Source organism: Aspergillus novofumigatus (genome assembly GCF_002847465.1).
Source record: "Aspergillus novofumigatus IBT 16806 chromosome Unknown P174scaffold_4, whole genome shotgun sequence".
Taxonomy (NCBI): Eukaryota; Fungi; Ascomycota; class Eurotiomycetes; order Eurotiales; family Aspergillaceae; genus Aspergillus; species Aspergillus novofumigatus.
In genome coordinates this window covers 2222318-2238588 of record NW_020194277.1, presented here as the reverse complement: position 1 = coordinate 2238588, position 16271 = coordinate 2222318, and the positions used below count along the sequence as shown (strand labels likewise).

Here is a 16271-nt window from a genome sequence, read left to right as displayed (position 1 = left end):
GAAGAGAGGAAACCTTGGAATCATTCTGAGATATAAACATTGTTACTCGAGAAGACCAGGCTCAATCCTGTATGATTCGCTGCTCGCCATACGCTGCGAAGAGTTAGCTGAATTTGGCTGAAAAATATCTACATAACTCAAGCAACTACGATTAAGACAATGAAAATTATTAAAACCTGGCTATGATAACTGTCCAGTTCATCCCCTCTGGCAGAAGAAAACGGCGCTAGTAGGCCGACAGCCGTGTAGCCGTGTGGCGGCCTTAGGCAATTAGTTACTACGTACGTACTAATAAAACCCCGGAATGCACCGCCACACCCCTATCAAGTTTCGGGCTTGGAGCTCCCGCTTCTCCTCATTCACCATCCAACAGGACCAAAACTCCTAAAAAGCCATGCAAGATGGAGTCGCCTCAGGATCGTGAATTTCGAGTCATGGAGAATCCCGACATTCCCAATCATGACTCGGACAGCTCAGGGTCATCCGACGAGCTTCTACAGCAGCCGTATGCAATGAGGGCCAATTCTACCTTTCCAGAGATCTTCGAGCAAGCTCCGCCAGTCACCACTATCGCTTCGTCCCCTCCTGCCTCGCACGCTACCGGCTTACCAGCCTGGGCCAACACACCAGGTCTACGCCCTCGCGGCTCCAGCGTTGGTGCAGGCGCTGCTCTCGACAAAGTCCCGCCTGTCGACGGCCTCCCTCTAACCGATCGAGATTTGCGACCGCAACGCCCATCTGGCCCTGCTAGGACCCCGTCCAACACTTACGCCCCCAGCGCCGTCCACCTCAATACATTAGCCTCCAGAGCGACCGCCAAAGGTCTTCATCGGCTAGGAGAAGTTCCCGACGTGATCCTAACGCGCAATACCGGGCCCAAGAAAAGGCGTATGTCCAACGCATTCGGGCAAATCCACAGGCGTGGTATAACCATTTCGATGATGCCCAGAACATGGGTTTGACACCTGGCGACTCGGACTTGGAGGAACCTTCGCCATCGTCGGAGGCTCCGTTCGAAGATGACGCATATGATCCTGACATCCAGCTGTTCCTCCCGGATGATAACCAACCGACGCTCGAGGAACTCAAGAACCCCAAGAATCAAGAAAGACTCGAGTGGCATTCTATGTTGGCCTCTGTATTAAGAGGAGATGTTGTCAAACAGGAGAAACAAAGACTGCTTGGCTCAGCGGAGACAAAAAGGTCCGCGGCTCAGAACAATGCCATCTGGTTGGGGGTTCGAGCTAAAACATGCGGCCGAAGTGTTGCCTTACAACGAAAGCTCATTGAGGAAGCTAGAGCTGGTCTTGGGCCGATCATCGAAGATATCATTAATTTCAAAATCAAGGGTGAGACTGAGATTGGCAAGTCGCCTATCAAGCAGGTCGAGGACATTGTTCAAAAGATCGAGGAATGTGAGATGCTGTACTCTACACATAAAGAGTTCGAAGCTGCAAACCCTCGAGTGGCATCGGAGGAATACTGTTCAAGCCGCGAGGCCGTCTTTGCATGGCACAACACTATCGCCCTCATCAACACCGAACTGGCCATTCTGCAGAAGTGGGTAGGCAATGATGAGCTTGATTTCAGCAAACCCAAGGTCAAATCCGTCAACAGCGATCTCTCCGACGGATCGTCTTTTCTCGATCGCATCATGAAGGAAGACGGACTCAAGACTCTCCAAGGAGATCACAATATGCTCAACGGCATTGGCGAAGTGATCAAGAAAGCGAAGACTACGCTGATTGAAAACGCGGGCTCATTCGCCCAAAGACACCTACCTCCATACATCGAAGAGCTCCTCACATTGATCAATTTTCCCTCGCGCCTCATCCAAGAAATCATTCGTGTTCGCTTATCTTACGCCAAGAACATGAAGGACCCTGCCCAACAATCACCGATTCTCGTCGATCAGATGATCTCGCAGTTTCAGATACTGATGAAAGTCGCTGTTGACATCAAACAACGCTATGTAGACATATCGAGGCCTGAGCCTGGCTGGGATTTACCGCCTTGCATTGATGAGAACTTCGACTCGGTGGTATTGGATGCCTTGAAATACTACTTTCGCCTTTTGAATTGGAAATTGAACGTGAATAAGAATACATTCAAGGAAGCCGAAATCCTGGAGCAGGACTGGGAGTTCTCGAACGACATCGGTCGCCAACTCGAAGGTGGTGACATCGAGGTCGCTGAACAATTCAGGTATGAGCTCTCTTTCTATCTTTAAGTATACGCGATTGCTAATAAGCATTCTAGTGCTCTGACAGCCAAGTCACTTCAACGCCTAATGATCCATTTTGAGCGTGAGTTGACGGCACGTCCAAATGAAGACCCGATCGATATGGATAAGAGATACAAAAGTGTGCTCGACTCCACCAGAATCAGACAACGGAAGCTTTATCGATTCTCCCGATTTCTGCGTCAACTGTTTGAAAACGCTACTGAATACAATATCTCGGCTGATATCGCGTACGACTTCTTCGAAGCGTTGCTCATTTCGGATCATTTTCTGGTGAAGTCAAACGCCTCTGTCGGCCAGAAAGGTGTCTACCTCTTTGCGCATCATGCGCTGTGGAACAGACCTACAGACATCCAAGCGATCCTTGCGACCTCGTTTCGAGAAGAAGATGTGCCCAAGGATTCCGCCCACGCACCTTATATTCTGGTTATCCGCCCTGAAAAGCCCCTGTCCTGGGCCGGTAAGGAGATGCAGGTTGATTTCCTGGAACAGCCCACGGATGTCAGACTTGGCAAATGTCGTCTTGTAGTTGAAGGAACGCAGCAACGACTCGCCAATGCTCGGCATGAGCTGGTCCAGTTAACGGGCATGCAGCTGGACATGGCTATTGAACAACGGGCGAACCTTGGACGAGTCAACGTGGAGCTGAACAAGATTAAGAAAATCTCATTCAAGCTTTCTATGACTATTATGGACAGTGTTGCGATCATCAAAGATCAATTGAAATCGAGAGGCATAGAGAACACGGAGCTTATCCAATCTTGCTATGCTTTCGCAACAGAGTTTGGCAAGCGTTCTTCAAACTATGTCGACCCTAACCGACGTGCTATGAATAGCGCTAGACTTGTCGAACTATCACTGGAATGGGTTTCATTCATTTGCGATGACTGCGATGCCGCTGACCGAAAGACATTCAAATGGGCCGTAGCTGCCCTTGAATCCGCAATGGCCATCACCTCCAGCAGACACCTTCTATCAATGGACGATTCCCAATTCAGTCAGTTGAGGTCAAAAGTGGCCGGATGCATGTCGTTGCTGATTTCTCACTTCGATATCATGGGTGCCCGTTCGTCTCTTGCAGCACAAGCGGAGAAGCAGCGCATGGAGGAGCGCGCGGGAGCCCGGAAAATTGGCGCTGGCCGAATCCTCACGGATGCAGAAGCTACAAAACTTGTTCGCGAGCAGCGTTTGGCTCGCTTGCATGACATCGAAGATAAACGGGTGGAAGAAGATGCCAAGCGTCAGGCCCTCGGAAGAGTACTTGAAGGGTCCAACGAGGCTGACCGATCTCTTGCGGTCCTCTCGTCCTCTGCGACTAACGTTACACTCAGATGGCAGCAAGGTCAATACATCGGAGGTGGTACTTTCGGATCTGTCTATGCCGCCATCAATCTTGACAGCAACTATCTCATGGCAGTCAAGGAAATTCGTCTTCAAGACCCTCAACTTATTCCGAAGATTGCTCAACAGATTCGGGATGAGATGGGGGTATTGGAGGTCCTTGATCACCCTAACATTGTTTCCTACCATGGTATCGAGGTTCATCGAGACAAAGTCTATATCTTTATGGAATATTGTTCTGGCGGATCTCTGGCCAGTTTGCTTGAGCATGGTCGGGTGGAAGATGAGACAGTCATCATGGTCTATGCTCTACAACTTCTCGAAGGATTGGCATATCTACACCAAGCCGGCATTGTCCACCGCGACATCAAGCCCGAGAACATCCTTCTCGACCATAACGGCATCATCAAGTATGTCGATTTTGGCGCTGCCAAAATCATTGCGCGCCAGGGCAAGACCGTAGTTCCGATGGATGCCTTTACCGGGGCTAATCACAAGGATGCTGCTCTCGTTCCCAAGGACTCTCAAATGGCGCATCAGCGGGGAAAGAACCAAAAGACGATGACCGGAACACCAATGTATATGTCTCCCGAAGTGATTCGCGGCGATACTTCCAGGTTAATCCACCGCCAGGGAGCGGTCGACATCTGGTCATTGGGATGTGTGATCTTGGAGATGGCCACCGGTCGCCGACCATGGTCTACGCTAGACAACGAGTGGGCAATCATGTACAACATTGCCCAGGGGAATCAGCCCCAGCTACCCTCAACCGATCAACTCAGCGAACTGGGCATTGATTTCCTCCGCCGTTGTTTCGAATGCGATCCCATGAAGCGACCCACAGCCGCGGAACTGCTACAGCACGAATGGATCGTCTCAATTCGGCAACAGGTTGTCGTTGAGCCCCAGACACCAAGCAGTGACGGCGGCGGCAGCAGCATCAGCAGCTCCAATTCGTGCAGCCGCCAAAATTCCACATACATGTAAAACACCTGTCCAATCGTCTATTCCGACTTTCATCCTTTCGGTTTCAGTTCCTTTTCAGTCTTTTTTCACGGAAGCTCCAGCTCGCTTTCCACAGTTCACATCTTATTTTCCTCCTCCTCGTTTCTCTTCCTCCGCTTGAGAGGTTCGGCTCGCAAAAGTTTCAGCAAAGAGATTGCCCGTGATACCCCCAACTTGCTACGTTTCTTTCCCTTTGTTTGAAGCAGTTAAGATTTACTCTTCTGCCCTCTTGTGTATGTTGGAGTTGTTAGCCAAGGCGCTGTGCATGTCAGCTAGTTATCCGGATGTGTCCAAGCAGTACTAGCTATTTCAGAATCTTTCATGCTTGCATTGGCCGTAGTCATTATGTGATGTATCAAATATTGAACGGGTCCAAGTATGTGATGACCTTGGGGAATTACTGATACCGAATGTGCGACAGGCACGTAGTCTTCAATAGCTGCTTTAAGCTAAAAAAAGACATCAATTGCATTCATGAGTTCCAAGGAAATCGGAGATGAAGTGGGCAGACATGAGAGAGAATATGAGAGGTTCATCAGGGACAGCTGTTCAAACTTACAGCTGGATGACAGCGAACCCCAGTACAGGACAAGATAATGAGATACACAAGACGTCAAAGTAGAATCGAAAAAGACCATGTGAACCAAGTTGCGCCAAATGGTAAGACATCATGAGAGGAATCGTAGACTGTCAAGGAATGGTAGTGGTCGTGAATCTCAGGGCCGTTGAAGAAAGAAGACAGCGGGATCGTGACCAGTAAACCGAAAGAAATATAGACAACGACACAAGAGAGAAGAGGAAGGAAGAGTCAGGGCTGAAAGGTAGATAGAAGAGCCAGGTGCGAGGCCCTGGCAGTCTGCAAGCATCAGAACAAACCAACGCAAGGGTTGGCGGGTATCAAGAGAATCAACGGAACTCCATTGCGGGAGTGCAACCATGATCTTCAACGTGTTTTAATTCAAGCTGCTGGTACCTGCAGAGAATCGAAGATGCGTTAGTACTCAAGATCCAAGAATGGCTAGCTGTTTGACCGATACGTACTTCTCACTCTTCGCATGAAAGTAAATGCCGGTCACGCTTCCTTCAATCTGGTTGAAGCATATGTAATAGAAGCCCTCGAAGCTTGCGCCTGAGATCGTTCTCACCCGATGATCAGGAACGAGAAAGTACTCTTTCCATCGCATGAATATGTGCTCACGCTCTGCGAAGTTCCAGTAGGTGAAATCAGGCTTCTTCGCCTGTTTGGCAAGAGGCCGCCAGGCAGGAAATCTGGCCCAATGGTGCATGTCGGTCTTCTCCGTCGCACCCCATGCTTCATTTCTGGTCTTGAAAGTGTGTTTGGTTCCAATGATTTCTCCTTCGAAGAACGTTGTCAGAGTAGGATGATCCTCGGTGAGACCTACAGGGGTAAGAGAAGGTTAGCTATAATGTCTTACATATGGGATAATCCACGGACCTTGTATACGAAGATAGCCGCAGAGGTAAGATTCAGCCATATCGACATGTTTGATCTCTACGTCGACGTTGTACACTTGACGGTCCGACTGTTGTGTACCAGTGAATTTGCTTCCAGGGCGAAGATAAGAAGAGGTGTAATTAGGAAGGAGCTGTTGTCAGTGTCAGTAAAGCAATGATATCCGCGCAAGTGACTGGCTCACTAACCCGAACATTAGAAAATTCATAACTTAAAAGTGAAGCAGTGGATGGCGATGCAACAGTCGACGATGGCTTTGCGGTGCTTGCTGTTCCCTCGTAGGGCTCAATCTGCCCAATGCAAGTTCGTCATCGGATCCCATCGTGCCTTTTTTGGGGGCGCTATGACCCGATGCAACTCCTGAGACATCTGTGTTGGACTGATTGATGGTTCCATCAGGTTGGGCCGTCAAGAGGGTGTGCGCTGATCGAATGGAAGGTGACGAGGCATTGTCGGGGACATCGCTCTCCGTGGCAGAGGGCTCCGGAGAGTCTCTCCAAGAGGACAATCGCTCAACCTCAGGTGGGCAGGTCGTATGAGTAGATATGTCCTCGGTGATTGATGCAACATTCAGAGGAGATGTGTTGTCACTCGGTGTCGGCATTGAGGCTAATTAAGGACGGGATGACATCGGATCTAATCAGCTTGCAGGGCCCCACACAGGGTATAGAAGAACGACAAGAAGAAGAAGCAGGAACACGACAACCACAATAGCAGCAACAGCCAAGAGAGGAAAAGAGAATTCAGGGTTGAATGGAAGATGGAAGATTACTTAAGGTGCAGCGCAGAAGGGTGTCTGAGCGGGAAGACGCACTGCCTGAAAGGGATAGTCTGATCATGCGGGCGCGGGGGAGGCGAATTGGCGCCTGAGGCCGGAACATCTGGCCAGGCCTTTTGGGATGAGATGGCATGCGCTCACTTTTGGGCAGTGCTTGCTACTTATTTTCGAACTATAAGTAGATCAACTTCATGCCTAAAGGTTCTAGTCTCAATTGAGGTGACCGTTGTGTATAGTATTAAGCTGGGTATTTATTTCATTCCTCTACGTCAGTAGATTGCCACGGATGTGTATAGTCTCGTCACCGCGGCTAGATCATTTTGAGATTCATCATTATAAGTAAACCCGTTCCATACTCGAAGTAAACGCCCATGTTGATTTCCAAAACAGACTTCACCACATATCCGTATCATGACTTAGATAGGCTTAATCTGCAGAAGGGACGAAAGGGTAAGTAAAGTGTCTGGAGGGTCGAAAAAATATTTTGAAATTACCTTGAAATGGAGGGAGATGAGAGAAAAGATGAATGCTTTCAAATCCTGAACGAGGTAGTAGAAAACTCGGAGACCTTCAGGGTCTGCAGACTCGGTCACATCTACTAACGAACCGATTTTCGCGGTCTGCGCAATCGAAAGACGTCAGCACTTGGCTATACTTTTGCTTAGACCACCGTATCGGGGATTCAGCGCACCTCAAAGGAGATATGTTCGTTTCCAAGCCTGATCTCGAGCTCTTGCCGTCCATCCTTGTTCTTCTGTGGCCATTTCGAATCGTCCTCCCTAAGCTGTATTAGCAAAGACCACGATTCCTTCCATGTCACTGTCAAGGTAAGTCCCATACTTCATGATCTCGCTCTCTTTGATAATGCGCTTGACTTCCTGAATCATCGCCGAGCTCACGCACACTGTAAATCCATCAGTGAGCACGTAATCCTCAGCACCCGACCATGAATCCTAGCACTCACTTTCTTTGCGGATCAGGGAGTCATTGCGATAATTTGAGTTGTTCGCATACCGAACCGCGGCACTTCGGCCGTCGCCAAGGGTCCGAAAATCGAATTCTACAAGCCGTTAGTCATTGCGGGAGAATGAGGATAACTTCATGGTGCATACGGACCTAGAAACTCATGCCCAAACCGCCCAGAGTGACCTGAGCTGCGGGGCTGTCAGCAGCTGAGGAAATCTGGGCTACAGAGCAATGGTCTGCCTTACTAGTATCGGAGATAAAATGGTTCGTTCTGGTTCGACATTTTCGGAACGTTTCAGAGCAAATATGTCGGGACTGACGTTTTGAAAGCAGGATCGCATCGGTCGAAGACGGCCTTGTACCTTGACTGCCTTAGTTTACAGGTTGGCCCGGGCGGAGCTTAGTCATCCACACAGTCCGGACAGCTTGCTCCGCCGCGCAAATGGACAAGTTGATACTCAAGCCCCGGATTGCCAAACAATTGCACTGATGAATGCAAGGCAGGTGAGGGGAGATTAATTAAGTCAAATAACATCTACCATCCTACCTACGTGTTTGCCGGAGAGTGATCTTGGTATTTTCCCCCGTCCCTCTCGAATGCTAAAACGACAACTTGTACTAATCAACTCCCAAGCTCTCCTCTCTCCTTATCCTCCCACCACCCGTTACGGCCGTCTGCCTCTCGATTCCCAGGCACCATGGCGTCATTTCTGGAAAATGCTTACAGCTTGGTCCATTTGGACAATACTGCTGATCAACCAACGGTACAGGAGCTGAAACTGCAACTAGAGAAGGGCAATGATGAGACGAAGGTGGAAACATTGAAGCGGATCATCACAATCATGCTGAATGGCGACCCGATGTCCCAACTCCTCATGCACATCATTCGCTTCGTTATGCCGTCGAAGAGCAAGCCTCTCAAGAAGTTACTCTACTTCTACTACGAAATCTGCCCGAAGCACGACGCCAATGGCAAACTCAAGCAGGAGATGATCTTAGTGTGGTAAGGATACAGACCCGCACGCTTTTGGCTCTCCTACCAGTCTAATCATTCCATTTTTGCGCAGCAATGGTATTCGCAATGACCTTCAACATCCCAACGAATACATTCGAGGCAACACTCTCCGCTTTCTATGTAAGCTCCGTGAACCGGAGCTCATCGAACCCCTCCTCTCGTCCGCACGCTCATGCCTCGAACATCGCCACGCATATGTGAGAAAAAATGCAGTTTGGGCCGTGGCTTCCATTTTCCAACACTCTGAGTCTCTAATCCCAGACGCGCCAGAGCTCATTCAAACATTCCTCGAGTCAGAGACTGATAGTACTTGCAAGCGCAATGCGTTCGCTGCTCTGATGTCCATCAGCCACCAGAAGGCTCTTGAATACCTGGCCACAACTTTTGACAGCATTCCCAATACAGATGAACTACTTCAGCTGGCGGAGCTAGAGTTCATCAGGAAGGATGCGGTGCAGAACACTCAGAACAAGGTGGGTCGGTTGTCAACCATGCATCATACGCGACGCTAATAAATAAAAGGGAAAATACTTGCGCCTCATCTTTGATCTACTAGAGGCGTCGACAAGTACAGTGGTATACGAAGCGGCAACGTCGCTCACGGCTCTTACCAGTAACCCAGTGGCCGTAAAAGCTGCGGCAGGCAAATTGATTGAGCTCTGCATCAAAGAAGCCGACAACAATGTCAAGCTCATTGTACTCGACAGAGTCGACCAGCTTAGAAGTCGCAATGAGGGCGTCTTGGATGATCTTACCATGGAAATTCTTCGTGTTCTCTCCAGCCCTGACATTGATGTTCGGCGCAAAGCTCTCGGTATCGCCTTGGAAATGGTCTCGAGCAAGAATGTTGAAGAGGTCGTCATGCTGCTGAAGAAGGAACTAGGCAAGACGGTAGATGAGCAGTACGAGAAGGTATGGATATACTTTGATCTGCGGCAAGGATCGAATACTGACAACGTACACAGAACAGCGAATATCGTCAGCTCCTCATCCAGTCGATACACCATTGTGCTATCAAGTTCTCCGAGATTGCTGCTAGCGTCGTCGACCTCCTGATGGATTTCATTGCGGACTTCAACAATAACTCAGCCGTCGATGTGATCTCATTTGTGAAGGAAGTTGTGGAGAAATTCCCTAAACTTCGTGCTTCTATCGTCGACCGCCTCGTTTCTACTTTGAGCGAAGTTCGTGCTGGAAAGGTCTACCGTGGTGTACTGTGGGTTGTCGGAGAGTATTCCCTGGAGGAGAAAGACATCCGTGAGGCCTGGAAGCGGATCCGGTCAAGCCTCGGCGAGATCCCCATTTTGGCTTCTGAACAGCGGCTTCTTGACGAGGTGCCCGATGAGACTGCACTCAAAGAGCAAGTCAACGGTCATACCAAGCCTTCAGCTCCGACTGGTTCTCGAAAGGTGCTGGCCGATGGCACGTATGCGACTGAGAGTGCTTTGACTAGCGAGTCCGCTGCTGCCGCCAGACTTGAGGCAGTCAAGGCTGCTCAGAAGCCTCCTCTTCGTCAGTTGATCCTCGACGGTGACTACTACCTAGCTACCGTTCTCTCCTCGACGTTAACGAAACTTGTAATGCGCCACTCGGAAGTCTCGCAGGACGTCGCTCGGACGAACGCACTGCGCGCTGAAGCGATGTTGATCATGATCTCTATCATCCGCGTCGGACAGTCTCAGTTTGTCAAGGCTCCCATTGACGAAGATTCTATTGATCGTATCATGTGCTGCGTGCGCTCTCTCAGTGAGTTTTCTCAAAGAAAGGAGTTGGAGACTACGTTCCTGGAAGACACACGTAAAGCATTCCGTGATATGGTACAGGTGGAAGATAAGAAGCGTGCTGCCAAGGAAGCTGTTGAGAAGGCCAAGACTGCTGTTCAGGTTGACGATGCGATTCCCATCCGGCAGTTCACCAAGAAGTCTGGCCTCGAGGGTGCAGAAGAAATTGAACTTGACCTGGCCAAGGCCACTGGCGGCGATTCGACAGTGGAGACTGTGGCCTCGAAGTTGAGCCGAGTTGTGCAGCTTACCGGCTTCTCAGATCCAGTTTACGCCGAGGCTTATGTCACCGTCCATCAATTTGACATCGTTCTCGATGTGCTCCTTGTCAACCAGACTCTCGAGACCTTGCAGAACCTGTCTGTTGAATTTGCCACTCTTGGTGATCTGAAGGTAGTTGAGCGACCAACCACGCACAACCTCGGACCTCGTGACTTCTTGAATGTACAGGCTACAGTCAAGGTGTCATCCACAGATACGGGTGTCATTTTCGGCAACATTGTATATGATGGAGCGAGCTCGACGGAAACCCATGTTGTCATTCTTAATGATATCCATGCAGATATCATGGATTACATCCAGCCCGCTCACTGCACCGAGACTCAATTCCGGACGATGTGGACCGAGTTCGAGTGGGAGAACAAGGTCAACATCAACTCCAAGGCGAAGAGCCTTCGCGAGTTCCTGAAACAGCTCATGGAGAGCACCAACATGGCCTGCTTGACCCCAGAAGCTTCACTCAAGGGAGATTGCCGGTTCCTGAGCGCCAATTTGTATGCCCGAAGCGTATTTGGTGAGTACCTGATTGTTATCCTATCCTTCTCTTTTGGGTTGACAAACGCTGATCTTGGAATTTGTATGCAGGTGAGGACGCACTTGCAAACCTGAGCATTGAGAAGGAGGGTGAAGATGGTCCGATTACAGGATTCGTACGGATAAGAAGCCGTTCCCAAGGTCTTGCTTTGAGCCTAGGATCGCTGAAGGGCCTGAAGGCTTCAACGGCATGAAGAGAGAAAGTATGACTTCTTGGTGTCAGCGTTTTATTAATTGTTACCCTATGATTATAGTCACTCACCGTATTACATGGCTCTTGATTACTCGTTTTTTCTCTTCCTATGGACGAATCTGTTGACTATATGCCGCTTGTATTTCTTTCCATATTGTACCTGATTAGAGAATGGTCTATTCAGATGGAACAACAAAAGAAGTTTTCCCAATTCATTAGTGGTCCTTCAGTCAAGATGTCACTGGGAAAGAACGAGCACGGACAACTGAGCAACTAACCGATAACGCCGACAATAGCATGGTATGTGGGCTGATAAGGATCAGTGGAGACAATCATAGTTCATCAACTTCAAACCACCGACTGCACAATTGACCGAGAGATTTTGTCCTCGGTAGCTTGTGTCAGCCATGGCAATCTCTACGTGTCATCATCAATTGGCTGTAGAAGTAGGACACTTAAATTGACTGTTACTAGGGATACTTTTCCTGGCTATTATTTTCCGTCTTTCCGAAGCTACTTGGCCTGATTAGGCACCATGAACAACATCCAAGGAAGCTGTTCCTGAGGTGGAGAAACTAATCCACTCTGAGATCTCCAATATATTGGGACTAACCTCTTTCTCTCCATAACTACGGAGTACTAAGAAATAATAAAGTACCTGGGTCAAAAACTGACTCGACCTCAATCTCGAACATCCTCCAAGAAGTTCTTGCCTTTTTCATTCTTATATTGACTATCATTATTGACTATCATTATTGTCTTGTCTTTTGGCCGTTTCTGTATTCTTTTTGGAATGGTTACTTGCTTTCGCAGGTAATAATGGCTTCTCCCGACGGCGCTACTCGCCCTTCGTTCAATGCGGATCAGCCGGATTCCCAATCTCAGTTACTCCAACCCGACTCGACCTTGACAGTCGCACAGTCAATTAAGTTGACATTGGGTAGCGATGCGCTTGTTATTGCTGGTGAGCAGTGTCTGACAAACCATGCTTGCAGGTCATGGGTGCACATTGCGCATTCTAACCAGCTTCTCGTACTTCTACAGACGATCGCTCCACGCGTAAACCGGACCGCGGCTGCTGCGGATTCCTGTCAAAATCGAGTAGGTTTCTCCATTACTTCGCTTTTCTATCTCTTCGACTTTTATCGTGTGTCTCTGGTATCAAGAGGCACTTGCTACTCTTGCGATCTGAATCAGGCATATTTCAAGGCAAATTAATCGTCCGATCTGACAAGGACCATGGCTGATGTGACTTTATAATGCAGAGATCAAAGACACTCAATCTATCGCATTGTACAACATCCTTCATGCAGAAGTTTCCTCTGCAGGTCTGACTATTACATATGCGGACCCTGTAACCAAGCACGATGTTACCGTTGGTGCCTTGCAATACACCATTGCCGAGGGAGACAAAGCAAAAGCCGAAGCATTCGCAGCCAGGTTACTCGATCTGGCGTACGGTAACGCCAAGCGCTACAAAAGATTCAAGGTCCTGATCAACCCGTTCGGTGGGAAGGGGATCGCCTCGCGACTGTATCATCAATATGCGGCGCCGATCCTTGCTGCTGCGCGTTGCGTAGTGGAAGTAGAAGAAACAACGCATGGGGGACATGCCACCGAGATAGCGGAACGGATTGATATAGACGCATACGATGCAATTGTATGCTGCTCTGGTGATGGATTGCCTTACGAGGTCTTCAATGGTCTGGCCAAGAAACCCAATGCTCGTGAGGCGCTATCTAAGCTCGCTGTCGCCATGATACCTGGTGGTTCGGGGAACGCCATGGCTTGGAATCTTTGCGGGACAGGTAGTGCCTCTGTTGCTGCGCTGGCTATTGTCAAAGGAGTAAGGACTCCCATGGATCTGGTCTCCATCACGCAGGGCAAAACTCGAACCCTGTCGTTCCTGTCGCAATCTTTCGGTATCGTCGCAGAATCCGACTTAGGAACCGATAATATCCGCTGGATGGGTGCCCACCGCTTCACCTACGGTTTCTTGGTCCGTCTCATGCAGCGCACAGTGTGGCCATGTGACCTAGCGGTGAAAGTGGAGATCGATGACAAGAACGCGATAAAGGAGCATTACAGAAAGTACGCGGCCGGAGAACCTCCCCGCCGCCCCTCTGCAGACTCCGTCGCCGGATCGGGAGGGCTCCCCGACTTGAAGTACGGCACGGTCTTGGATGAGCTCCCGCAGGACTGGGAAGTCGTCCCCGGTGAGAACATGGGCAATTTCTACGCGGGCAATATGGCCATTATGTCCGCAGACACGAACTTCTTTCCGGCCTCTCTGCCGAATGACGGTCTGATTGATGTTATCACAATTGATGGGACCATCAGCCGCCTCACATCGCTCAAAATGATGACAGAGATCCCTGAGGGAGGGTTTTTTGATATGCCGGATGTTAAGATTCGTAAGGCTTCGGCATATCGACTCACTCCCCGGGAGAAAGAAGGCTACATCAGTGTCGATGGTGAACGTGTACCTTTTGAGCCGTTCCAAGTCGAAGTTCACCGTGGTCTAGGTACGGTGTTGTCGAAGTCCGGGCACCTTTATGAGGCCGAGGGCCCTCGGCCATGATTACGAGTTTTATGGTCGATGCCACCATTCATTTGCTCGTACATGCATTGTTATTCGCCGGTCTCTGTACCACAAAATGATACCCTCGCGCAAGACTTATATATATTTTTTCTTTCCCCACCCCCCTTTTGTTATGATGTGGCTTTGCTGCAGGTGATATTTCCGCAAGGCTGGCGGGCAGCGGTCATTGCCGTGTATACATAGTGGGCTAGATCAGACCAGGAACTGATGGATTTTGACTGTACAAAGATTGATATAGATAATAAGAGTCGGCTAGACGCCTTGCTCCAAGCAAGGTCAAATGGACATGCAAAGCCATCACTACCATGCGCCAGAGAGAAATGCGAAATAGATGAATTTTGTCTTCACGGGCCGAGAGCTCAGTCGTCGGCGAAACCACCCCATTCTTGCTCACTATCGTCGTCATCCTCCTCCTCGACTTCCCTAGTCTTGAATCCCCACTGAACCAAACGGTCGTCGTTTAAGGTTTCTGCCGCTCTTGTTCTCACAGACTTGAAGGGACTCTCCTTGCGCAGCTTCTCAATGGGACGTAGTAGGAGATCCATGGGAACCTGACCCTTGACTTTCCGCGAAGACTCATCTTGTCCATCCCCCTCCTCGAATTCGAGCACCTTTTCTATCTCATCAATCCAGATATCCAGCAGGTGGTAGCGAAGCCCATCCGGTCCATGGGGCATAGGCACATAGTTTGGGTTCTTGTCATCGGCGGGAGGCTGGTCCGGGTCGAAATTGAGCGGACACAGAGGCCCTTCCTCGATGATAGTGATATACGACTCGAGCTCGGCCCAGTCACCCTCGCCATCCTGTCCCTTCTCCGCATCCACTTCCTCGCGGGCTTCGTCCTCCTTGTCTGCTTTCGAGCGCTTCTTCTTCCCCGCTGCGGCTTGTTCTTCGCGCTTGCGCTTTTTGCTGGCGCCGTTGGTGTGGGCGGACCGCTGTTGTTCCTGCTTGTTCCCCTTGAGGAAGATCTCGAATGCCACGCCGACGTAGCAGCGGATCAGGTAGAGATATTTATCGAGCCGCAAGCGGTCCAGCGAGTGGAAGTCCCTGCCGATGGTGATCCAGAATGCGCGCAGGAAGCGGTGAAGTGTTTCCCGCGGGAGAGTCGGGACGAGCGTGTAGGAGAGGTTGCGAGCTAGGGCTTGTTGTGTGAGGGGGCGGTCGGAGTGGTAGAAGCCTGTGCGATTGGGGGATGGTTAGTCGACTGAATAGTTCCTGGAGTCTGGGTTGGGCGGGAAAGAGCGTACAGAAGAAGAGGCCTTTCCAGAGCTTGAGGAGGTCGAGGAGGGTGAGGTCGGTTTTGGAGCGGAGAAAGAGGGTCAGGGATTCGGTTGCCTTGTCGCGCGTGCGCCTGTCTGTTTGGATAGAGGGCTTGTTAGTTAAGGTGTTCGGACTGGTAAGCTGAAGCTATACGGCGTTCAGTATTTCCTGGACATACCGCTGGAGGCGAGCTCCTTGACAAAAGGGGCTTTTTGCAAATTGCTCATGATTGATGATCTATGCTTTGGTTTTATTCATGTAAAGAGAAGTAGGAACGGGTCCGACTCGTTTAATGGCAATGGCGTATATTCTTCTCTCTTTTCTTCAATGTCGATGCGGCCTCGACCATTTTTCTTTTTCTTTTGTCTTTTTTTGTCTGTGTTTGCTTTGTTTGATCTCTATGGTGGGGATTCCTGGGCGGAGGCAGACTTGAGGATTCTTATTGGAGGAGCTTATCGTACCTGTCCAGTTGACACCTCAGGTATCTACGTCACCACGTCCTGTACTATGGCGGAATCATCTCTCCTTTCATGCTAACGATGCATCTGTCATAGCAATAAGTATGGAGTACTTGTTTACAATATTTATGCAGGAAGGAAGTACTGACAACGAAGCTCCTATTGAAAACTAAGAATCAGTGGTGGTTAGATGCCTCTTTTATCTACTCTCCGCACCTATTAGCTCTGTGGCTATGCTACAAATGCATGTATGCTAACCCAGACAGTTTCTCTTTGATTGTGTTCTCATTCTACCCAGCAACGCTAGACTCTCCTATGGTTATACTCACAGGAAGCCTAGAAC

The 16271-nt window shown here is 49.6% G+C and overlaps 6 protein-coding genes across 6 annotated transcripts; 3 read left to right on the top strand and 3 right to left on the bottom strand.

Annotated features, from left to right (window-relative positions):
• Window positions 1-401: 401 nt before the first annotated feature.
• sskB (putative MAP kinase kinase kinase SskB) lies at window positions 402-4681 on the top strand (the record flags this gene model as incomplete). The annotated part of the gene is made up of 3 exons (XM_024828995.1): window positions 402-822; window positions 882-2205; window positions 2260-4681. The coding sequence occupies 3 exons, from the start codon at window positions 402-404 to the stop codon at window positions 4568-4570; spliced, it is 4056 nt and encodes a 1351-aa protein (XP_024682869.1). The 3' UTR covers window positions 4571-4681.
• Window positions 4682-5494: 813 nt separating this feature from the next.
• On the bottom strand, window positions 5495-6666 carry P174DRAFT_420827 (GID4/VID24 family protein; the record flags this gene model as incomplete). The annotated part of the gene is made up of 5 exons (XM_024824903.1): window positions 5495-5561; window positions 5630-5987; window positions 6045-6195; window positions 6251-6352; window positions 6421-6666. The coding sequence occupies 5 exons, from the start codon at window positions 6664-6666 to the stop codon at window positions 5495-5497; spliced, it is 924 nt and encodes a 307-aa protein (XP_024682868.1).
• Window positions 6667-7144: 478 nt separating this feature from the next.
• P174DRAFT_441552 (mago nashi family protein) lies at window positions 7145-8138 on the bottom strand. The gene is made up of 6 exons (XM_024827344.1): window positions 8052-8138; window positions 7957-7994; window positions 7805-7900; window positions 7681-7744; window positions 7532-7619; window positions 7145-7460 (listed from the first exon to the last, which is right to left on the bottom strand). The coding sequence occupies exons 1-6, from the start codon at window positions 8087-8089 to the stop codon at window positions 7257-7259; spliced, it is 528 nt and encodes a 175-aa protein (XP_024682867.1). The 5' UTR covers window positions 8090-8138; the 3' UTR covers window positions 7145-7256.
• Window positions 8139-8277: 139 nt separating this feature from the next.
• Window positions 8278-11830, top strand: P174DRAFT_441551 (coatomer subunit beta). Its single transcript, XM_024827343.1, has 6 exons — window positions 8278-8380; window positions 8441-8809; window positions 8874-9294; window positions 9344-9733; window positions 9787-11395; window positions 11467-11830. The coding sequence occupies exons 2-6, from the start codon at window positions 8505-8507 to the stop codon at window positions 11607-11609; spliced, it is 2868 nt and encodes a 955-aa protein (XP_024682866.1). The 5' UTR covers window positions 8278-8380; window positions 8441-8504; the 3' UTR covers window positions 11610-11830.
• Window positions 11831-12162: 332 nt separating this feature from the next.
• On the top strand, window positions 12163-14470 carry P174DRAFT_441550 (putative sphingosine kinase (SphK)). Its single transcript, XM_024827342.1, has 3 exons — window positions 12163-12572; window positions 12653-12709; window positions 12874-14470. Exons 1-3 carry the CDS (start codon window positions 12428-12430, stop codon window positions 14187-14189), a joined length of 1518 nt encoding a protein of 505 aa, XP_024682865.1. The 5' UTR covers window positions 12163-12427; the 3' UTR covers window positions 14190-14470.
• P174DRAFT_406730 (ribosomal RNA processing 1 family protein) lies at window positions 14401-15803 on the bottom strand. Its single transcript, XM_024824111.1, has 3 exons — window positions 15649-15803; window positions 15458-15565; window positions 14401-15387 (listed from the first exon to the last, which is right to left on the bottom strand). Exons 1-3 carry the CDS (start codon window positions 15695-15697, stop codon window positions 14570-14572), a joined length of 975 nt encoding a protein of 324 aa, XP_024682864.1. The 5' UTR covers window positions 15698-15803; the 3' UTR covers window positions 14401-14569.
• Window positions 15804-16271: the final 468 nt, after the last annotated feature.